A 24,774-nucleotide genomic window follows, 5' to 3' on the forward strand; every position below is an offset into this window, starting at 1 on the left:
GCCACAAAGCACATTTTCTTAAACCACCAGATGCTATTTGATTTGTTTCTGTAGATGCTGAAGGCTGTGTACGCAAAAACATCCAAACTGTGGATACTTGGGTTTCATTGTGTTACTGATACTTTCTACAGGTATTGTAAAACAGAGGTGTGTGTGTGTGTGTGTGTAACAGCACATGACTTACTCATGTTTTAAATGTGTTGCGCAACCCAGCGTAACATTAGATGGCATGTAGACCAATAACAGCTGTTACATCCTCTTCGGCCCATTTCTAACAAAGGGCTCTTTTATATGAAGAAGTTGTGTGCTTCAACATGCTAAGCAGCAGGCAAGATGGGGGGGGGGACGACTCAACATGGTCTCACTGACCCCATATACGCTGCCAGATACTCATTCTCACTGCATTCTCCATTTGCACGTTACAAAGTGTATCATGTTAATCTCACACCTGCTGCAGCATCATGACGATTCCTCAGCTTCATGCATGAGAAACTTATTATTATGAGTTGTGCAGTATCCAGCCGTCTGTCCACAGACATACAGCATATGTGATATATGATCCAAGGCGCTAAAGGTGTGTTATGCTCTCTATTGATTCTATGACGAGCATAGTCATGCACTTTTTCTGCAGGAACTGCTAGTTGCATGCTTATGGATTTGACTGAGGGCATGTAACTACGCCAGTACAAACAATGAGTGAGAGCCTGTTGTTCCTCTGCAATATCGTATTAGATTTTAAAGTGGGCACATGCGTGGCTCAGGTGTATTTTGCTCTGTATCATGTCCGGATTCTGATTCAGAAACACATCACAATGCAAAAGACATGGTTCATATGCAGGCGTTCTGCTGAGCTGCACACATACCGTGCATTGTGGGATTTCTACAACTTTGCCTACTTCTAATCTACACGGAAAAGAGAAAAAGGCTGAACAGATCAAAACTTGTAGTATAAAGAACAGCCTTATTGTAGATGACCCTGATGTGTGAGGCCACAAGCCAAAACACTTACAATAAAGTTGTTATTCATACTTTAACTGTTGGAGTCTTGACCTCCCCTGATGACATATGTTTCAAGTCTTGTGATTTTAGACTGAAATTACATGAATGGAAACATTCTGTTGACTACATCCGTTCTCTTCAGCTAAAGCCACCAAATGACCGTGTTTCATAGAAAAAAAAGCGCCACAGGGTAAATTAATTACCACTGAACTCTTCATTAGAGTATCTCAGACACACACGGACTTGTTCAAAACGCACACAGAAATGTTGCTCAGCACATTTGCAGAGTGCAGGTTGAGCAGCAGTTGGTAACCAGCAGTAACGACACCCGGGCTAATTTACATTGCGGCTGGCAAAAGGACAATGGCCGCGTGCTGATATGACGGATGTGAGGAGTGGTGTGTTCATTACTTAGAAAAAAGAGACTGTTTATTGTTGTGTGTGTGTGTGTGTGTGTGTGTGGAGGAGGCGGTGGCTCAAAGTTAAGTGAAAGGCGGGAGGGGAAGCCAGTGGAGGGAAACCACTGTTGCATGTGTATCACACATGCACAGTCCGGCTGATAAGGTGTTCCCACCTCAGGACAGTTAACGGGTTAATAGCTGATCCGTTTGGTTCGAGCTGCTTTGAGAGACTGAGGGGAGTGAAAGCAACAAAGAGGGGAATTTACCAAAACATTTCAGGGGATATTATTATAAGCCACCTTTTAACTGTTTTAATAATCTAACTGAAAAGAAAATTTCCCTAGTCACAACTGTGATTGCACTGCAGGGGTTTTTGTATGAGTTGCATAGATAATTTCATTCATTCACTCAGTTGTCCACTGCTGCGGTGGAGGTTAATTCCTCATTTCATTACAAAATTTGTTGTAAACTTTATTGAAACTTAGTGTCCCAGACTATTGACAAGGTGTGGGTCAGGTGCTAACCCTTAAATAACTCCACAAGTCTGGTTTTTACTGAGTTTTTGTGTCCCATGGTGGTCTGAATGCTGTTTCAGAGGCTTAACAACCCTGACAAAAATAAAGTTCAGCGCATAACATTTACAACATGTAGTCTTTGGCAGAGAATTCCCCTTAAAAAAAAAAAAATCACCTTCACTTCCTTTCTTTTTCTGTCGCTCTTGAGAGTCACAATGTATCATGTGTGTCTGATCAAATTCTCTTGTTATTTTATATTTCACATTGTCTATTGAAAAACTGTGAATAACTGACATTTGTTAAGATTAAATGCGGCTGTGAATTTGAATGCATAAGGGAAGTAAAGTGAGACACTGGTTCCTTATTTATTACATGACAGTTAGGGCACAAAGCCAAACTCAGACCTGTGGATACTGGTCCACACCCCACACACACACCCACACACCCCCCCCCCACACACACACACACACTTTCACACAAGTCACTCCCTTTCCAACCCATGAGATACCATATTTGCCTATTATCTTTTTCCTTTTACATCCAGATCACCGTTGTTTCAGGAGTGTCTGTGCTCTTACTTGCAGTTGCTTCTCCCTCTCTCTCTCTCTCTCTCTCTCTCTCTCTCTCTCTCTCTCTCTCTCTCTCTCTCTCTCTCTCTCTCTCTCTCTCTCTCTGTGTGTGTAAGCTGTGGTTGCATTTTGCCCTATAAGACGGTACTGTATCTGCCTGCTGCTCCCTTTTCCACATATAACTTGTGACAGGCTCTCCTGTGTGCCCCTGCCCTACTTTACACCTTCCAGCAATCACACCGCACAGTACAGTCAGACAGGCTTTACAGCTGAGTGGACTCATAACAGTCACTATGACTGGCAGTAAAACTGAGCCACTAATATTAAACTATAAACGTATTTAAGTAGTCTAATTATGGAACAATGCTGCTTGTTTAGAACTTCAGATGAATTCCATAGTTAATGAGTCAATACTTAATTATAGCCATTATCTCATTATCAACCGTCAGTTCGGTCTTCTTGGTTGAAGTAGGCTGCTTCCGTTTTGATCCATATAAAACACGTTACTCATGTATTTATCTTCAAGGGTTCGTGTTGCGGTCTTTTGTAAAGTGATCTTTTGCTGCCCCCTCGTGGTGAGATGGGGCGCGTGACTGAAGCGCGTCCAGAGACAGGAGGACGCGCTGTACCGTCAGAGTGGATCACTGTGACCGCGGCCTGCTGGCTTCAAGCCGCCAGAGTAAATCATGTTGAAGTCGGTGTCAGTGATCTGAGGCCGGAAGGAAACCACAACTCACTCTAATGATTCTGTGATAACTATATTTACGTTGTGCTTTCATGTGTTCTTTAACACACATTATACAGCATTTCAGTTCAGGGGTGATGAGTGGCAGTTATTTGCTGTGCTTTTTCAAGGTGTGACATTTTGTGCTCCATTTATGCTTCTAAGTGTGTGTGTGTGTGTGTGTGTGTATATCTCTTTTTTATGTATAACTTATATTTTCATTGATTATCCTCTAAACAACCGGTTCCACCCTTTGCTACAAAGCTTCTGTTCACTTGTGTCCCCTCGTCACAGGTTGCAAGTTTACAATATGAGTCATTTTTAGATCTATAATCTGAATAATTTTAGTTGCATTTTTTTGCAGCGAGGAATTTCGTTTTTACTTGTTTGCTACCTCCTGTTGATCTCGACCTTAGTTTGGGAATCACTGCTGCACACGTCACCGTCCACCCATGGACCTCCACCATTGCCCCCCATTTAAACCACTTCATTACTTCTAATTTGTTTTTGAGGTTTTTAAATTCTCAAAACTTTGCTGGCATCATGTGTCCGTGTTGTCCGAATAAGTGTGAGATGAGTAAAGTGAGTTGCGTTGTATTTGACAGGCTGATGGGATCAAAGGTTAAAGTTGCAGGCCTTTAGTATGAGGTATCAATCTGTGGAGCAGACAGCAAAATGCCATTATGTAATATTGATTTATGTTATAGGAGTTACATAATCAGATTGAGCAGCTGGAAGGAGACAATGCTGTATATTGAAGCTCAGGATTCCCTCTCATACCACCTCAAACTACCTGCACCAGTGCAGCTGGTATAGATCGGTGTGCAGCATGTGGTCATAGCTGCTTACAGCTGGTTTAATGGTGAACATTAAGGTTAAATCAAGATTCCATGACTGATAAAGAAATATATAGCCTACATTAACTACTGCGGTGTACAGGTCATACACATCTACACAGGCACACAACAACATAAAGTGGTTAATGTAATAAATGACAAGTTTATTGTTGCACAAAATGTACAAAATAACAAGCAAATGGACAGCCCCTAACCCCCCATAACGTCCCGCCCCTCCCTCTGGTTCATTCGCCATAATGAAGCTGAATTTCTGAAACCTATGACTACGGCAAGTCCGATGGTCCAAGCCAAACGCATGGTAATTCTGAGAGACAACACATACCCAATTTCAGCGTCACTGAACAATTAAAAATGAATAAAAACACCTTATTTACACATTTCTGTCAGAACTTTTACAACATGCCATCTATATATTTATACAGAATATGCTTGTGCACATACCCCTGTATAGAAAATATATTATAAGATCAAATTAAATTAGACTAAGGGCTATAGACATCCAAAGTACAGCACTTCTTTTTAATCTCCTTTTTGAATCTTTTTTGTTTTCATTTTTATTTCCCACTTATTGAACAACTTTATCAACCTCGTACTAAAAGAAAGAACTCTAGTTGTATGCAGATGTCAATGTTTGTTTGTATTTTTCCTTGAGGACCCAAGCTGACCATGTAGATGCCTGTTGAGAAAAGCCTAGCATATTTACACTGGAACACTCAGATCTCTCTCTTTAAAATGCATCTGTGCAAATTTGACCACCTTCTGACTTCGCCTTCATATTTCTAATCCTCACATCTCCTTAAAATGATGATTAGTGATGTTTCACATGACTACACGTCTCCATCCCCTCAAAACCCCCCCATCCCCTCCTCAAGCCTAGCTTGATGATGCGGTAAGAGCGTAACCCAATCAGCTTTGGCACTGGGTGAAGAAGTAAGTGTGCTGTGGTTTCCTAGAATGCCTTTCCTGGATCTTAACAAGTCATTAAGATTTGGATTCGTCCCTGTTTGGACACTAACATGAAACCACAGACAAGATGAAAGCAGAGCTGCTGTTCTTTAAATATGAGGTTTAACATATTAGTGCAAAAAAAGGGATGAAGAAACCCCTTTGTCGTCCTGCCAAATGATATCTAACAAGCTATTACTGTGATATCTAAACCACATTAGCACCATGGAGAGAGAGAGAGAGAGAGAGAGAGAGTGAACGACATTGTTCAAGTAAAGCCAGACGACTCACAAGATGTTTTGTGCTGGAACATGTACAGCGTTAAGGGCACGTACACAACGTGGATGGATGTTTTTGTGCCATGGAACAAAAACACACATATGCCATGGATGGATTGGGTGGGCAGGAAGTGTGTGTGTGGGGTGGGGGTGGGGGGGGTTGGATGGGCAATGAGGAAGAAATGGAAGCAGCTTGAAAACACCTTGCGTCCTTTCCTTCAGCTGCACTGATGTAGAAAAGAAATGAAACAGGTGGAAGCAAATCTCCGGAGTGTATCCATCATATTGCTTCTTAATTCCCCTGTGGGTGGAGATCAGTGCAGCTGAGGGAGACAGAGAGAGGCCGTGCCGTGCCACTACATCTGCTGGAAACCTCTCCGCTTAAACTGAGTGTGTGTGAGGGGGGCGCAGGGAAAGTGTCCGGGAATCGGGTCTGGGATCAGATTTCAGGGGAAAAGTAGATGGCGTTGTTTTCAAAGTGTGTGCAAAAATACTTGTCAGACTACTGCTGGAACATGAACCCTTTTTTTTTTTTGTACATTTTCACTTTGCTTCAGTTCTGACCTTAAAATTTCCAATATAGCTTCCTTTTTAATCCTACCTACTTTTCATCTGCTGCTTGTGTTTCACTTGTTTTAATATATATCTATATTTTCTTTTCTGGCTTTTTTCTCTTTTCTTACTTTACAAAATGAGAGACAGAATGATGGACAGCTGACAATATATATAATTATTTTCCTCTTCTTATTATCATCAGGTTGTTCTTAACCTGGAGATGATTTTCTTTGTTCATTGTAAACAAACAGGTTTATCAGCCACTGGCGTTTGTTTCCTCCTCTTCTTCTTTTTCCTCCTCCTTCAAGTGCACTCCTTTCCTCCTTCTCTCCACGGCTCTTCTCATTTTTATTTCATTGCAGGAGGGCCCTGATTTGTTTGGAGGTGCTGTCATCATTTAGATGCCGTGTTGTATACCTGAAGAAGAAGGTGACAAAGAGGGATGAATTGAAATCAGAAAACTTTTTATTTTATTATTTTTTAACAAATCCTTGTGCGTCACATCTCTATCTCTTTGTCTATCGCTGATCCACACACACTCATACACACCTCAGTGCGTTCAGAAGTCCCTCCACACTGTTGGACGGTTGCTCTTTCAGCACCTTGATGCAGCCCTTCATCTGCGCCGCACAAAGACAACACAGGGCGTTAGAGAAAGGTCAGCAGGCTCAGATCCACCTCATCTCTTGCTGCGGCTGCTGCTGCCAAACACCGACTCAAAAAAAGGTGACCCACCTCATCTACCAATGTAATGTTGAACATGCATCATACATAAGCAGACATGTATCATGTTTTTGACTTGTGCAATATCTAATTGTGACTCCTCATCACAGGTTGTGGCTTTTGCGTGGACACGAGTTGTGAGCAGCTGAATCGAGGAGTGATTTTTTTATGATCCTTATATTGTTTGATTGAAAAGATTTTTACAGCTTAAAAAAAGGGAACGTTTTCAGTGTTTCGCATACATAGCAAAAATTTGAGAAAACAGAAAAAAACTTCTTCTTTTTTTTCTCTTTTGAGATCTTAATCCAGTGGGTTGGACCAATGTATGAATGACAGTGTATTTAATATATCAAACAGCATTTAAACATACTGTAAATCTTCTCCACAGAAGCCCAGACTAAGGAAATGATAATGGTTTAGCAGCTTCCAAAGGCAGAACGAAGCAGCTTTTACTGACTGTAAAGTATAATCATCTCACTCCACACTGTGATGATGTACTCATCAGAAAGAAAACAAATGCTGGTAAAAGCACATCATGCATTGCATTAGAGTTGGATGGCATGACTGGCAAATATCCAGTTCTTTAATGAAAGCCAACTTTAAATAAGCTATTTGTAAGTTTTGCTGTTGCTACATAGCCAACGTTAGCATTAACAGCTGTTTACTTAGAGGTGTCGCCGTGAGCTTTAGGCATTGTTGTGTTTACAAGACGAGGTTTCAATATGCCCTCTACTTTTTACAGGGTAGACTGGAAGCTACAGTGACTCGGTATCGGAAAGTGACGAGAGGGGCTAGCTGGTTAGCATGCTTACTTCAGTACAAGAAATTAAGTGATAGATATAGAAGCAAAACAAGTGCGAGTGTTAGTACAGTTCTGGACAAGAAGCAGGAGACGTGTGCATGTGTTTTGAACAGTTTGCGTGCACTCACATCAATTTTGGAGGTCTTGGCAAAAGCTCCGACGGGGTGAACATGATCATAGAGAATAATGACGCCCACCATCACCCTCATACAGAACAGCATGGTGTCTGTGTTGGTGAACCGACAGCGGTACTCCCTGGAACAGACACAAGTGTGGAGGAAAAATTAGAAACCCAAAGAAACAAAAAGCGTCTTACATCACGACCAGAGAACAAGCTGGGACAAAATTGCTACTTTTATTTGAAGCACTTTGTGATTGACAAGTTACTGATGACTTTTTATTCACATACAGAAATCTAGTAAAAGGGATTTTAAACTTAGCATGAAGGATGTGGTCCATCTCTTTATTCACTGAATTAATGAATCAGTCTATTGAATTAATGCCTCAAACTGGAGAAGACCTCTTTTGTGTTCGCTTTGAAAGGGCTTGTTAATTAAAACTTAGTCTTTTCTGTCCTTTTTGAAGGGGAAGACAAGGAGAAAAGGACATGGAAGAGAGAAGGGATGAAGGATAGAAGGGAACATGTGGAAAGTACTCACGGAGTCTCCAGCATGACACGACACACACAGGCCATGGTGCTCAGACAGTCTGTGGTGTCCTCTATGGGCAAAGTCTTATTCTGAAGGACAGAAAGAAAAAATATCAGTAATGTTTGGTCACTGAGAACGTCCATCCTTTCCCCTAAAGAACTAATCATGAACCACGTTCCTCTGCTGCTGTGTGCTGATCGGGCAAAATCTTCTACCACAAGGTGGAGACAGAGCACGTCTGCTCAGTGCAGTAAAAGTATGAGGACAGGAGAGCAGCTTTTCTAAAAGGCAATCATGGCCGGCATGTCCTCTAAATGTTGCATGAGTCTCAAAAGTATTTCTCAAATGTCTGTTCCATCAAAACGCACCGAGGTGTAAAGTCAGAGAAAGACTGCTGCCTCGACACTAAAATACTGTTATGACAGCAAGGGAGAGGAGAGGAGGGGAGTTTTCACGCAACAGTCCGGCACGGGCGCTTGAAGTGAGGACTCAAGTGCACCAAGGAATAAACGGACTAAACACTATAATGAATCATATATCAATGCCGCTGAGAAATCATAATGTAGCTTAACTGTTTGCTCTTGTCTGCTTATAGGCTACTCTCCTGCCATTGAACACAGGATGTCAAGTCGCAGACCAGGACTGTGCAAAGACTAAACAAAGCTGCAGGTGAGGTGATCAACAGAGGCATATTATTATTTACCAAGCCCTGATTAATGTTTGATTTCACTAGATATAGTTTCAGATTTCAGAGATGTGAAGCAGGAACTCCACATCAATTCTGTGAATTGTAAAATGATTAATTACTGAACTCTGTATTGATAAGTGCTAAATTATTGGCTTTAGGAAGTGGTCAAATGTAACAAAGCACATTTAATCAAGTGCTGTACTTTACATGAGTATTTTCATTTTATGCTACTATACACTTCTACCTCACTACAGCTCAGAGGGAGATATTGTACCTTTTACTCAGCTACATTTATTTGACAGCTCTACAGTTACCAGTTACTTTACATATAAGAGTTTTGCATCTTATATTAATTTACTTTTTTAGATTTTACAGCTCATAAAGGAAAATGCACTGTAAAAGATTAAATGCCCCATCAGTCTTTTTCAGATTGGCTCCACCTTAACCGGCCACAACGGTAAATTCCTACACGCACATGAATGCATCAGTAATAATAATCCAACAATATAATAGAGAATTGTGTGACACTAACAGCTTTTCTGCTTTTGTACATTTTGTTGATAATACCTTTAGTGACATTACACTTTCTGTGGAAGACTTGTACTTCCTGTTCCTTATAAGAACATAATCCAAGTTCCTCCGACACCACTGACCTAAGATCTCCAAGCCTTCATCCACTCCCTTGAACACTCCCGTAATTTATCTTTGGGATGCCCTCTAAATCACTTTCATGTGACTTCTGCTTCATGTCTACTTTCTGTGACAATCATTGACACAGTAAACTTACGCAGGCATCGATCTGACACCGGAAACATGGGAACACTGTACCTCTGAAACAAACTTGGTGGTGGCGTTGCTCAGAGTCTTCAGCATCGGTGTTGCCTCGGCGTAGAACAGGGACATCCGATTGGCCATCTCGTTGTTAACCTCGTTCTCCGCTTCCAGCTGTGTGACAACACAAAACAGATATCACGTCTTCAAAAAAAGAAATAGTCATGTCATCCAGCTTGTAAAATGGCGGAGCTAATTTCTGTAACTTGGATGGCAAATGAAATATTGATTGTACACCTCCACTTCAGTCATGAATGATTAAAGAGAGAAAGTGAAGCCATGCTGCTTGGGCTGAACAGTTCGTCATGTAAGCAACAGGAAGCCAGACATTTTCTCCATGGACTCACCTGCTGGTTGTTCAGCCTGTTCCTGCTTATAGTCCTCCTGTAGTAGCTGAAGTCATTCTGAATGGCTGGGTTTGTCATCTGCATGGAGAGAGAAGAGGTGATTAGTGTTTTCATGAGGCTATTCAATACATACATTGATTTTCCTGTACAGTAAAGGTCAGTCTGCGAGGGCTGTATAATTACAACAAGAATCGTTCCCTTCACCTTTAGTTCATCAAAGCTGAGCGTAAAATGAAGGATCTCAGCGAACTGTTTGGCCAGAGCCTGCTCCCTCTCCAGATGCTGCATGGGAGCGTATGGCGGGCTCGTCAGCGCCTCCAGCAGGCTGCGCAGGGCATTCTCTGCAAACATACACACATTTTACACATTCGAAATTCATCTACACAAGCTGGAATCTGCATTCAATACTGTTACTATACAGGCTTTTATCTGTCATGTTCAGGCTGCTGTAATTCTCTCTAATCTGGCCTGGATCAGAAGTCTCTTTCATGTCAGCAGCTTGAAAAACAAAATGAAGAAGCAGCAGCAGCAGCAGCAGGGATTTTAACTGGTACAAACAGTTTACAATCACTTCAGTTCTGTCACCTCCTCACTGGATATCACTGGATACCTGTTGGGCTTTTTAGACATGGACCCAGCACTTTGGGTTCTGCCCTCAGGCAGAATGATAGACCTTTGGATCCTCTTTGGATGAAAACAGGACTCAGGTTCTCAGACCCTTCTGGCTGAGATTTAACATTTAAGGTGAGCAGACATTTAACATTAGAGCTTTGGAACAACATGTCTGTGAAACTCTAAATGTGGAGGGATTAATCATAACGACTATGGTGATCTCTTAAAAGAGTTCTCCATTGGTTTAGCACTGCGCTCTCATAAAACTGTTCATGATGGACAGTTTACAAAAAGGATCAAAATCGATGCAGCAGAACCAAAGATGTCAGTTTTTGAATTCCATTCTTCTTCCTTGTTGAAACCTGGTGCCTACACTATCCACAATGCAACCTGACCGCTGACAGTTCGGTTGGAGATTCGATTGTGTTATGCTAGTGTAGCCCTAAGCAGACATGAGGAGTGAGCTACAGAGGTCCGATACGCTGACTTCCTTCTAACTCCACACCCCCAGATTCTTTCAGACTCGAAGTCCCTGGTGCTAACCAACTTTTCACAGCTTCCCCTGGAGCCACAGAAGCCTTTAAACAGACTTTGATGTGTTTCCCTGTAGTTATTTATTTCCGATCTTTATCAGGTCAAAATTTTAATTTTTTTACAGTTCATGACCAAAATACCTGCAAAACTAATGACATTCTCATCAGCCTCAGCAGTACTTTGTGTTTAGTGCTAGTTGGCGAGCATTAGCATGTTAACACACGAAACTAGCATGGTTAACATGGGAAACATTGTACCAAATAAAAATGCTTATATTGTCGTTGTACAGTAAACATGTTAGCAAGCTTAATGCTAGCATTTAGGTCAAAGCAGTGCTGTACCCAAGTGCAGCTTGACAGAGCTGCTCACATGGCTGCAGACTCTTCAGTCTTATTTTAAAACTGTACATTTTACATATTGCAAAATCTAGAAATGCAATGTACTACATCAAATGGCTCGTTCATATGGACATTTTCACAGTGCAAATTCACTGGTTTCATTTACCAACATCTTTCACAGGCTCTTTCTTTCTTTTCCTCTTTATTATTTTAACTGTCTCACACATTACTAAGTACAGTACACAGTTTCACGGAGCTGCTAGCATGGCTTTGAACTCTTAGTCTTGCTATGACTGGGCTGGGCCTGGAGTGTTAGTTTGACCCTTTCTCAGGTTCTGCAGTTCAACAGCACTCTGTTTGCCATCTATGACCTCAGGCGTTACACAACAAATTTTTACTGTACTAGACAAACTAAATGAACATACACAGTTAGCGGTATTCCACAGAGATCATATCGTGGCTGATCATACAGCCTGAGCATCCTTGTGGCCACCGCATCAGTAAACATAAGTTATCCCCTGTGTCACGTATGCCACTGAACCAAAGCCTTTTCCCGGCTGCGCTGCCTCTAACAAATCAGACACCAGATCTGGACCTCAGACACTGTATGTAGTAGTAATGCCTCAGAAGCAAAGTCTCCAGTGGCCCCATCCCTTCCTCTGCATTAAAAATGCATCAGGGCCTTCTATAAATACAGCGCTGAAGTGTTTCATCTAAAGGGCCTGGGCAGAAACCCCACTCTCCCCCCTGCTGTTCGCACAGAGAGCACAGTCTCTATACTGAGCCTCTGGTTCCTGAAGGTATATGCTGTCAGTGTGGATGAAGAGACACTGCAGCTGTTTGTGTACTGTACATGGGACCTCTCGACCTCTTTGATTAAATACATAAATCAAAAAAACAGGAGGGAGGTTCTCGTCTCTAGTCTCCTATTTACTCTCCATAAGTAGGGAGGTAAGGAGACGTCTGCAAGATATCTGTTGTACTGTATCTCACAGATACATTAGCGCTGATACATTATCATCAATTATTAGTCAACCTTTGTTGTATGGAAAGCTGAGAACACGATGTCCATGAGATCGAAGTATTATTGGAAGGCAGAGCAGAGGCGGCAGCCAAACACTATTCCTCTGCACATACTTCTCTCTCTCTCTCTTCTCTGTCCGTCTCTCTCTCTCTCTCTCTCTGTGCTGGATAACCATGTACCACTGTTTCCGTAGCAACGGCTGCCTGGCTGCTGGGTCAGGATGCTGCAGAGATGGCTGAGAGGACATCATGGTGTATGTGTGAGTGAATGTGAGTGAATGTGAGCATGTGTTAAGGAATGCTGCCCTATTTGAAATTGCATGTAAAATCTTCTCGCCGCTGCTTGCAATGACTTGAATTACCTTAAAATGAACCTCTCTCTTATTTAAGGTTCAGTGACACATATACAATGTCTCCACTTAGCTATGATTAAAATATCTTTCTTTTACTTGTATTTGTCAGAGTCACAATGTGTTAACAGTCCCGTTTGTCACATTCGGTACATGTCACACGTCTGGCGTCGTGCAGCTGTTGAATAGCTGTCAAAAAGACAAAACAATAGCTAGTGTTGGCATGCAATAGTAATCTGTGAGACCAGTGTTGAGCATGTCAGCAATCCTTTACAACATATAAAACCCCTAAACGCTCTTTCATAAATAATTCTATTGCAAACCATGGCGAACCAAAGAAAGATGTTGCAGCTTTGTCAGAATAGAGGAAAATTTCATTACAGCCTCATCAACGAGACTGTGAATGATGCTCCTCTTTCTGTGTATGAATCCTCGCCTCATCTCCTTACTGCTGTTGCATTTCTTGTAATCTTCCTTCCTTGTACTGACTCTGCACCCATACAGCACTTTCAACTTAGATGAAATAATGCACCTTTTAGCAGCCATAAGCGAAGGCCTTGCTTCTTTGTTAACCGACTGGCTAACAGCAAATGGTCTTTCTAAATTTAGGCCCAGGCTATAGCTGCTTGCAGCTATAATTTCAGCTCTGATGGGACTGTCAATATGCCCACCAGAGTGACTGTTACATCAGCTGAATTTGCCATATAGGCTGTATATAGTAATGGCTGTGCTCACCCAGTCGGAGGGAGAACTCATAGAACCTCTTCAGCTTGGCCACCAGGGGGCAGACTGCGTTCCAGGCCTTCTCCTGAAGAGCGAGGTCACCTGGGTTCTGGATGGCCTGCGGGCCGGGAGCGGAGGCAGAAACACAGATGTTACTTTCCAAAAATGATATAAAAACCTTAACATCTCTTTGATCCGCTTTTCCCTTAAAGCAATTTTTCACTTTAGTAAAAAAAACATTTTCACTTCATTCAAATTTGATAGTACTTCCATGTTAAAGTGATTTCAGTTCAGCAAATTTGAAGTTTCATAGAGTGTTATTAAATGTCATTCAGCAGCAAAACCTGATTTAGCTCCTTAAACTACATCTCTGATACTAAACACTCACTTAATGACATTGAACGGTATTTATAAACAAATATTAGTCATGATTTACTAAACTATCCTATTGGCACACATTAATATTATGATTCCTTAAAGGATAAAGCTGGTGTTATTGTGTTATTAATATGGTTTCAGTTCCTCTCGCAAGGATTTCCAAACCTCTTTTTCTGTGAAACGCAGCCGATTTCGTCTTACTGATTATATATATTTAAAAGAATGTGTCAAAAATATATTGTTCCATTTTTAAAAAATGCAAAGTAATTTCCTCAATAAGCTGATGTTGTAGTTTTCACCAAAAGTGAACCAAAAGGGAGTAAACCAGGACTATTTTCAGCTGTGGATTAATACACACGTGCTTTTGAATATTAAAAGCAGCGGGATAGTGAAGATCTATATGGAGCCAAAAACTACAGTTCCCATGTTCATGGTAACTATCACCCAGTGCGACAGTGTGGGTCACTGATGTGTTTTATGGACAACAATGACGTTCAGTGGCAGAACGGAAGAAGAAGATACACCAGGCTTTGGCAACGCAGCCAAAACATATTCATAATATTAAAATCCTTTTTGGTTTTGGTCTATTCATCAGATTGTTTGACAGTAGACAAATAATCTTGATTTACTTGTTAGTACTTATCTGATAATAACATCTTTTTTTATATATATATATGTATAAGTGGGCTCAAGTATGCTAATGCCATATTCAGAATTTTACTCCCTAATTAAACATATAATATCCGTTTATCTGAGTAGTGTCCTCGCAGCCCTCAGGCAGATAAGGTTTAACATCGACTTTAGAAATCTTCTGCAGGTACACATGTTAAAAGAAAGAACAATCCACCCTTGTGAAATATAGTTAAGAGGATGAGGCTGCTCTTAAGAAATGCTTCCAAGTCCTCAAGGTTAGGAAGCAAGCAGAGGAAACGATTCAGCACTATTTGTTAACAAGCAGAGCAACGCCAGGCGCTGAGCAATCTGCAGCGATCGTTCACGCTCCAGAGGGAACTGGTTTGCAGTAATGTGACGCTGAGGAAAAGCTGAGCACACTATATGGTAGCTGGTGCTCATCAAGACCACCATACCAGCTTTCCAACGGACGATATTTATGCCTCCGCCATAACACTGCCACTAAAAACAACATATTGCATGGACGGTTTGTTTGAAAAAACATTTTCACACATTTCTGTCTCTGCCTGCAGTGTATGCATGGTACACTACATGTCAGAATTTCACCCTGGCAGGCCACGTGAATCACACATGAGTGTTATTTATTTTTTTTCCACGTTGCGCTGTGGCTCGTCAGTTTATTGATGTTCAGCACTTATTGACTGCTTCGCGCTCACTTCTCGTATCTCCTGGCCCGCGCCATTATAGGACTGCAGCTCGGCTAGGATCCCATGAGCCTCCTCCAGCACAGCGCTGACCTGGTTCCACACGGCTGTCTCTGCCTCCGTGGGCTGGGCATCTGGGAAGGGAGAAAAGGAAAGAAAGTACAGAGGGAGGGAAAGAGGAAGAGATGGGGAGGGGGGGGTTGTAGAGAGAGAGGGAGAGGGAAGTGAAAGTGTGATGTAAGGTATGGGTAGAGATGAAAATAGAGAAGAGGGGAGGAAAGATGGATGACAGAGAGGGACGAAAATGTGAGGAAGAAGGAGAGAAGGTGGTTAATGATGACGGAAGGAGCTGAAAAGATGATACGCTAGAGGGCCAGATAAAAACCTGATCACTCACTACATGGCTGCAGCAAAAACAACATGTCCCTACAAGTGGAAATAACTGCTTTTCATCGTGTTAGTGGACACTGCAGCCGTACTCATCTAAGGTCAAAATCTGGCCAGTAAATGAATGATCCAATTTATCCATTAGAGAATTATACCAAGAGACCTGCGAGCTACACTCTGTCACACAGCGGGGTTTGATTGCAGTGTGTGGTCACTCCATAAGGACCAGTCAGTTTCACTTCGGGTAATCGTTTGGATGAGGACGTTACAACTAACAGTTTAACATTTTGATGGTTTTCAGGCGGTGTAAAAGTGCCTGGATTGCAACACTCGGACAATGTGTCTGACTCCTGAACTGTAATCGTCTCCCCCGTCCGTTCGGCAGATACAAACCAAGATAGGTGTAATTGTCCCTTCAGATTGATGTAATAGTCTCATCCATCTTTTTCTCACTTTCTATTTCCCCCTCCACTTCTATGAATTTTTTTGTGCCCTTGAGGTTTAATTGTGAGAAATGTTAAAACAAACAAGCAGCATGGAGGACAACCTCTGGGCATGCTCACTCTTTCACTTTCTCTGTTTCACACATAGCAGCACACGCACTGTAAACTCAGTGTTTTTGCCGCAGGGCACCTCCCAGTCACAGTTCTGCGTCGTTTGCCCGTGTGGCGTGCTGCATGCATACAGGAGGGATTAAGTGTTTGAGGGACACAATTTAGTTTGTGCTGTCTTGAGTCATCATTGTGGGGGGGGGGGGGGGGGGGGTTTCTCCCTCTCTCTCTTCAAGCAATCCGGCTCGATGTGTGACTCAGGTATAAAGTGGAAGTGGGAGTGTGGCCGTGCAGTTCTCTACATGAGGTAGCTCCGCTGATTATTTTTGCGCCCTGAGGCATTGCCTTCCTGCAGAGAAATAGTTAATCATGGAATATTTGCTATTCTACAAGCACACTGCCATAATAAGCACAGCGAGCGTTGCTATTTTCGTGTTGACTTCTCACTAATGTGGTCCTGCATTCTTGTGGTAAACAACTACTTGGTAAACAGCTACATATTTTGTTTACCACATAGTCAATAAATGAGTATAACATACAGTATGCTGCGAGTATTAAAGGAATAGGTCGGATTATTGTCAAGTGAGGTCAGAAAATTGATAACACTGTTACATCTGAATGCTAATTATGAATGTGGAGCCAGAGGGAAGCAGCTAGTACCCAGGTTTTTTCTTTTTTCACTTACGGTGCCTGAAAGGTTTTAGAGGGGTGTAAATGATAAATTATTTCTTGGACGAGCACAGTGACTCCCTGGAGTTCCTGCTGGATGCCTCACATCCTCACAGACATGACTAGACTCCAGGAAGTTACCGTGCCCCGCCAAGAAGTAGTTCTAGCTTTTATGCTAAAGTAAGCTAAATGTTTTTTGTAATTTTGCTTCTGATCTCTCAGGAGGTTTTAACGTAGTAGAGTGATTAGAACATCCAGCCATAAATAGCTTCATGAGACGTCAGTACAGAGTTTAAACCAAACTTTGAGCTGTGTGACAGAGGTGACTGTGTCTCTGGGTTGAGAAGGAGAGCTCACAGATGGCATGTGTGTGTGTGTGTGTGTGTGTGTGTGTGTGTGTGTGTGTGTGTGTGTGTGTGTGTGTGTGTGTGTGCGTGGGGGGGTCTGAGTCACTTGTGTTTGAACTCAAGTGAATCACAGGCCTAATAAATGAAGGGGAAATTCAACCTATCTGACAGCTGATGTGTGTTGCCAGCAGTGAGCTCTCCCACTGTAACATTCAGTCAGTAAAGGAGGAGGAGGAGGAAGCCAGCTGTTAAAGAGGGAGAGCGCTCGAGGAAGGGCAGAATCTGTTGGGATACACTGCAAAATATCTTCTTCTTAACAGTTCATTTAGTCGTCTCATACTCACTTGCAAAATCTTCAGTAAGATTAGTTAAAGAAAATATTGCTTACAGCTAGCACAGGTAGCAATATATAACCATGCAAACAGCATGGCTGTGTTTAGTGCTAATTAGCTAATTTAAGCACGCTAACAAATTGAACTAAGATGGGGAACATGTGAAACATTATATCTGTTGTTTGGAGCATGTTAGCATGCTGATGTTAGCATTTAGCTAATTTAGCTGTGACAAAGTAGAGCCTCATAGAGCTGCTAGCGTAGCTCCTGTTTACCATTTTGGCAAATGACTTGTTAAGATGGACATTTTCACACTGCAAAGTTTACAGTTCACTGACTGGGAGAATGAGAAGAGGAGGGATAGAGGTGGTTTTATTCACCAACCTCTTTCACAATCTTTCTCTCTTCCTATCACATTCTCCTCATCAGTTTCACTCTCTTACACACACATTATTTAGTACTACACACACACACACTCACTCACGGATAGGTCAGGCACACAATAGGTCACACAATAGAGGATGAGGAGGTGGTGGGATGACGATAGACTTTTTGTTAGCCATCATCATCCCTGAGCAACAGTAACCCACAGAGAACTGGCATTCGTTGTTTATTTTTCCACAGTTTTTGTAGCTTAGGAGACGAGATCAAAGCATTATTGTTGTCATTTTGCCACAGCGTCACCATGCCATTGTGCATCTGTCTGCGTCTAATAAGATGTGGCGTGTGTGAATAAGACCCTTTAGAAAGAAGCCAAATGACTTTCAAATGCCAGTCCCTGCAGCAGAAATCAAAAGATAAAGAAAAGAGTGAGGAGAAGAGTTGAGGAGGGGAAAAAAGGGGGTAAATAAGGACGTAAAGATGACACAATGGTCAGCTAAGATTGATGGAATGAAGGGGGGAAAAAAAGCAAAGGCAACATAGAGAAAGGGATAACTCAAAAAAATAAGAAGCGGATGGTCTCACGTTCAAAGTCAAGGAAAACTATTGGGCCATGCTCAAGTTCGGCGCAAGCCAGCACTTTCAGGAGGTTTCCCATGAGCCCCCTGGAACAGAGAGAGGGGAGAAGTCTGTGGGTGATGAGGGGATGGGTGTCAGGGTTGTGCGCACGTGGGTGTATGTGTATGAGTGAGCATGTGAGCTGAATGTGTGTGTGTGTGTGTGTGTGTGTGTGTGTGTGTGTGTGGTGTTGGAGAGTTGAAGGTGTCAGGGTGGGGACTGGATGAGGGGGGGTTGCTGGAATGGCATGATGGAAGTATGTCCTGGGTGAAGCATGGCGACATGGACACAGGGCTTCTTTAATCCCACTCTTATGATACTGTTTATGTATCACTTAAAACAGAAAAGGTCCTCCATTTGGTTGCATTAAAGAGAACAGTCCTCAAGTTTAAAGGTCAAATGTTACAGAGAATGTGCTTGGAAATAAAGAGGACAGAAAATCTAATTAAACTCTATAATTTATATCTATGAAAACAAACGAACAAAAAGATAAATATGAGAATTTACTCCTAATTTTCTGACAAAAGATCTTTAAATTATGGGACTATACTTTAGTTATGGTTTCAGAAGGAACTGAGTAAAGTCTCTAAAGAAACAAACAAACAAAAACAAAATGAACTGGAAAAAAAACAATTAAAAAACAAAAAAATTGAACTATATGGGATTAATCTGTATTTGCTTCAGTAGTAATTGAGCCAAATCTTCAGAGAATCAAATGCAGAAAAACTAAATTGAGAGAGAATAAAAATAATTTAAGATACAAAAATGACCTTAAGAACAAACTACACAGTAAATAATGTTACACAAGCATGCCCCTATTTAATTTCAGTGTCCCCATTTGTGGGCAGGTGTCAGCAGAGTAATGAAAGCTTGCTGTCTGAAACTTAACTGAAAAATGGAGCCATGAAATTTAAAACAAGTAAAAGTACAGAAAAGTAGAGGATAATAAAATAATAGGAAAAAAATAATAGTTATAATACTAATAATCAAATGGAGCTCTTTTGTATATTATGGTATTTTTTCATTCCCAGTTTAATTTTTTGTTTAATTTTGTTTAATCGTACTGAAACAAATATAATCCCATAAAATAATCTCAGTTGTGTTTTTCTTGTTAACGAGACGTTATTTGAGGACAGTGTTGTTTCAGAGGTAACTGCTAAATTGACTCTTCTCTGAAAATATAACTGGTTACCGACACTGTAAATAGGCTGTAGTATTTAAATCATATCATCTATCATCAGATAAAATATGTTTTAGCACAAGAAAACATTGAGAGTGGGACTAGAGAGCGACTGATAATGACAAACTACACCCACAACAGCACCATCATCAGCTCACATCCAAATATACCTCCCCTGGCCCCACCCAGCGACCTCCCAATGAACACCTCTGCTCCACACTCACGTGCGCTCACATTTCAAGCACACAGACACGTGCACACAACCCGGTGCTCACTTACTTTCGAAGTCCAGGAAAAAATGTGGACAGTTCTCTAAATCCTTGCCAAGGACCTTAATGAGGTTCCCCATGGCTGGCGACCTGGACGGGAGGAAAACAACAAAATGCATACAGTACGCAGAGCCTGGCAACCCGCATGAAAATACACAACATGCACATGGAGAACACAGCAGGTTGTGACTGTTTTAGTTTTTTACCCATCTGCACTTGTCTAATTATCCCTTCTTCCTCTCCTCCTCCATCTGTCTGTCTAAGCAATATGTCCAGAGCAAAGTCAGACGTTCCAGTCATAAATGACACTGATCACAGTTTGCATCCAATACAGAGCGTATGTTGTATTCAATTAGAGGGGGGGCCTAAATCCAGTAGTGAATCATTTAGCTCACTCATTGGGAGTCACTAGACCTGAGCAGTGGTTTTAATCAATTTACATGGCTATAGTAACCTGATAAAAGCCTGCTATGTACAGGCTACTCTCTCCTAATGCTCTTCATGCACAGCAGTCTATAGATACTTTATGACAAGCTCTTTATACTTCATACCCGAAGGGCAGATGCCAGCACTTCATGAAACCAGTGATCCGAGCTTCATTAGATTATCCTGCAGGTCAGACGGGCAGGATACACAGGCCTTCACGCTCACATGTTCGTATACAGCACCAGACAAAGCAACATACAGTGTGTCAGGAGTTTCAGAGTGTAAAACTAGTTCAGCTGTTCCTGGTTTCAACCTCTTTAATCCCAGTCAGGCCAGGCAGAACTAACACAGGCTGTGGAGCCAAATATTGTTCACCTAAGGGTGAGAAATAGTCTGGAGTCTTGAGTTGGAATATTTCATTCAGTGTAAATATTATACAGCTTCAACAAAGAGCTGGAACAAGCTGATATGGAATTTGATATTGTATGGACTAAGATGATCTTAAGAACCTTTAACAAAAGCCACTTGTACGTTTTCTCTGTCGCCAAACACGGTTTCTCGTTGGGAGCCGGTGGTTGTGATTGTCGCTTGACAAGAGCTTGGGCCATCGTTGTGTTCACAAGACAAGAGGTTATAATACGCCCTCTGAGCAGCGTTAGGTCTTTAAAACAGACTGGAGTCGACTACAGTGAGTCACTATCAGAAAGTGACGAGACGGGCCGGGGCTAGCTGGTTAGCGTGCTAACTTCAGTAGAGGTAAAGGCGTGATAGCAGAATCTGAATATAGGTATTAAGTTTGATGCTGACCTTGCAACGTTTCTCCTAAACTGGTAAAGTAAACAGCTGTTATTCCTAACGCTGGCTGTGTAGCAATAGCAAAAAAACGTACAAATAGCTAATTGAAAGCTAACACTGCTTAAAGAGGTAATGTAAAGAAAATGGCTGTAAAGATTTAAATGAGGGAGAGGATTGGGAAAGCTCTGTGTGTGTGTGTCTCTCTGTGTGTGTGTATGTGTGTGTGTGTGTGTTGCATAAAGACACACAATAAACATAAAAACCAAGTGAAATCCAATATTCGAATATGACTCTCAGCTGTGCAAGTATGAAAGCCTCCCCCGTTAATCGTCCTCAATCGCCCACCCCCCCTTCTCAATCATAGAGGGGCTTGGGTAGCAGAAGGTAGACAGCTGCCAAGTTTCACTTCCTCTGCTGTACCCTCTGTGTTTATGTGCTATGTTAGCACGCATTGGAGACCTATCAGTTTCCGCCTGTGAAAGTGATTTATGGCCAGAATTAGCATGTTTACGAGATGGCATCTTCCTGCAAAAAAAACAAAACCAAAACAAAAAAAAACCCTGATCTTTTCACTGTTACTCAGCAAGAACGGGTGTTGCAATGCAGCACTGAGGTACATATAAGGAAGGGATGGAGTTACACCGTCCAGTCGCTGAGACAGCTCGCAGACATTCTCCAAAGTAGCAGTTTCTCTATCAGACAAGTACTGCATCTACTGTATTATATGTCTACTCTATCTATAAAATCTGTTGGGAGGCCGAGAAAGAGAGCCGTGTGCTGAGTCACTGCTCTAACCTATGAGCATCAGTCCAAAGGTGTAAAACACACCCATGTCTCCTCCTGACTTTTAGACCACCTGCTCCAAGATACACACTGAACCGACTCTATGAATATATGAATAACAGATTCGTATCTTCAGCCTGACAAGGTGATTGCAAAGGCAAAGTCGAGCTGAGATTCATATCGGAGACTCGCATGAAGCAATGAAAGCTGTCTGAAACACGAATAGGTGTTTGTTAGCCGTAGCCGCACAGCGACCACACACACACACACACACACACACACACACACACACACACACACGCACACATTAACACACATACATCGAGTCTGGAGCAGCATGTGGTCCATCCAGAGAGCAGAGCTCGGCTGATGGTTGCCAGGATACTGTTGGCCTGGCAATATCGTCTGCTCGTCTCAGCAGAAGATGTAAAAGATGGGAAAAAAAAGGCATCCAGCTTGCTCACACCTGGGGGCTGATGCATCAATCCTCACTACTCGAACCAAGATCAGTTTAGGAACACATAATGTAAACACAAAGAGGCAGTACACAGGACCTTAAAGCCCAGAAAGAAACCAGCCAGCCTCCTCTCACACCTCTCTCTTCTTACCCTCGGTTCCTATGAGCGCTTTGCCTCTTCCTTTATCCTCGTTCCTCTTCCTCCTTCTGCCCTCGTCCTCTCTGCTTTGTGAAATCGTTGCTGCGAGTAAATCCCAGGTTAGCCCGGCTCTGAGCGATATCTGGAGTCCCACGGTGGCACTGGTTGCCACTCCGCTTTTCTTAGAGACTGATGTTAACTTCTGCTCTCGCTCTTTCTCCCTCTGTCTCTCTCTCTCTCTCTCTCTGTAATCTCTGTCCACTTCACACTTCTCTTTTTCAGTCATCTATTTAAAGGCCTGTGGTTTTTCTCTATTCGCTCTGTGTGCTAGATGCTGCTCTTTGTTTTTTTTTTGTAGAAGAGTATATTCTGCTGGGTGAGGATGTTGTTAGAAAAACCACACGGTATATATTCAACGTTATTTACATTTTCTGTCCCTTTCCTCTGGCTGTACTGTCCTGATGTGTGTCTGTATCTCTTCAATTCACGCGCAAATAGAGAAAACTCCTTCTCTCTTTTCGTCTCTGACGTCAGAATGGGTTCCTCAAAAATATCCCCTCCAGCTCTCCTCTCTGCCTCACTTCTCTATTTCACCACTCAGCAGCACTCTCCCGGCTCCTCTGGCCTTGTCTTGTCACAGCACATTTCTATTACGGTGCCATTCATTCTCACTGGTGGCAGAATGGAAAGGGTGATCGGGCAAGAGCAAACACACGTTTGCTTTTAAACTTGTTGATTGGGTCCATTATCTGCATTACATAAAAGCCACTGGGTGGATAACAGACGGTTTGGTCATTAGGACATGGCATTCTGTGAATTAGGAAGTGCGTTTGGTGGCCATCGGTTGCAGTTTCTGTTACACGCAAACACACACAACGCTTGCAGTCAGCCAGCGTGAAAGTGGAGCAAAGTGTTTCTCTTATGCAACTGCACAGCACACAGCTCTCATCTGTAGTCTGGCAAGAGAAACCAAACCGAAGGGCTCCTCAAGTCTTAATAAAGACACGGCTCGGCTCCCACATGGCGGCTGAAAAGCAAACCTGGTCCAGACTGGAAGCCAAGCGGCAGAGCAAGGCCTCCGGGACTCCTTTCAACTCTTGCTGAAAGATTCCTCCTGTTGCAGCCCAGGAGCTTCATCAGCGTGGACTTAGCGAGCACCGAAAGAGCGCTGCGCCTATAGTCTAACCTCTATTTACTCACCAACAATACCAGTCTCCCTTTCTCCATCTGCATCTCTTTCCCTCTGCCACTAACCACAGTGATCTCTCTTTCTATCGCACACTGGCTGACTGGATATTCACTCGCCTGTGAATCAAACCCATTCAGCAGCAACACTGTATACATGGTGTGCAGCGGCTGCACTCTCCCAGCTCTCATCTTTCCTTGCTCCTAAATTGTCCATCCATCTTTCGTCTTCTCAACTCGCCCATACGGTGTTTCTCTGCCGTGTCCTTTATTTTTCAGCTGTTCTGTTTTTTTCGGTTCAATTTTTTTTTTTTTTTTTTTTTTCCCCACTCCTCATCTTTCATTCCTACCTTCGCTTGTGTTTATCCCTCTGGAACACTTCACTGCATCAACCAGGGCTTGTCAGCTCCACACAGTGGTTACAGCATCAGCACCCACCACCTGACAAAGAGACAGACAGATAGACAGAGAGAAAGCGAAATTAACATAAAATTCAACTTCCTGTACAGTGTAGATAAAAGTGTTGATGTTGATTCTAAGATGCGCAGAGTCAGCAAGGGCAAGGAAAATCATGAATGGACAAAGAAAGGTCCACAAAGGGCAAATAAACATAAGTGCTAAAGATAGTACAAATAATTATGCTAATGTATTTGCCTTGTTTAGCCTTTTAGGTGAGTATACGATTTTACTCAGCTAGATTTGCAGTGAAACTTAATCCACCCAGATTTAACCGGATATAAAAATGTTATCAGTCTGAGCTTAAAAAATTAATAACAATAATTAGATTCTTCATCCAACTGCGGACAACAGAGAAAAACTGAGACTTTCACTGAAAACAGCCGCCTGCAGCTGGATGACACTATGAGAGCAATGAGCGTTTTGGGCATGAAAACCACCAGAGAGCTGAAAGCAGCTAAAAAGATCCGTAGAGCGAAGGGAAACTGTAGATTGGGTTATAATTCTCTGTGGGTTTGTTACTTAAAGTGGCCCCTTTCATTTTATATGTAATCATTTGATACATTGCTGATGTTAAATAATATTGATTATAGCTGCTTTAAGTGTCACATGATGGTCTA

The 24,774-nt window shown here is 42.2% G+C and overlaps 1 protein-coding gene across 4 annotated transcripts in view; it reads right to left on the bottom strand.

Annotated features, from left to right (window-relative positions):
* Positions 1–4,187: 4,187 nt before the first annotated feature.
* fam49al (family with sequence similarity 49 member A, like) overlaps positions 4,188–24,774 on the bottom strand; it is a 33,828-nt gene continuing 13,241 nt past the window's right edge. Inside the window, exons 2-12 of one of the 4 annotated variants that reach the window (XM_023431061.2) lie at positions 24,049–24,139; positions 19,924–20,003; positions 15,192–15,313; positions 13,477–13,582; positions 10,089–10,225; positions 9,885–9,962; positions 9,535–9,651; positions 8,028–8,107; positions 7,497–7,623; positions 6,393–6,463; positions 4,188–6,260 (exon numbers count right to left, since the gene is read on the bottom strand). In XM_023431061.2, the coding sequence (XP_023286829.1) occupies positions 6,197–6,260; positions 6,393–6,463; positions 7,497–7,623; positions 8,028–8,107; positions 9,535–9,651; positions 9,885–9,962; positions 10,089–10,225; positions 13,477–13,582; positions 15,192–15,313; positions 19,924–19,993 (972 nt within the window). In that variant the 5' untranslated portion in view covers positions 19,994–20,003; positions 24,049–24,139 and the 3' untranslated portion in view covers positions 4,188–6,196. Of the gene's footprint in view, positions 6,261–6,392; positions 6,464–7,496; positions 7,624–8,027; positions 8,108–9,534; positions 9,652–9,884; positions 9,963–10,088; positions 10,226–13,476; positions 13,583–15,191; positions 15,314–18,431; positions 18,512–19,923; positions 20,004–22,525; positions 22,983–24,048; positions 24,140–24,774 lie in introns of those variants that run through there. The other 3 variants (XM_023431058.2, XM_023431060.2, XM_023431059.2) reach the window with 3 other exon arrangements.

This window comes from Seriola lalandi, unplaced genomic scaffold (assembly GCF_002814215.2).
Source record: "Seriola lalandi dorsalis isolate HSWRI2012SDOR001 ecotype SW California unplaced genomic scaffold, Sedor1 jcf7180002054916, whole genome shotgun sequence".
Taxonomy (NCBI): Eukaryota; Metazoa; Chordata; class Actinopteri; order Carangiformes; family Carangidae; genus Seriola; species Seriola lalandi.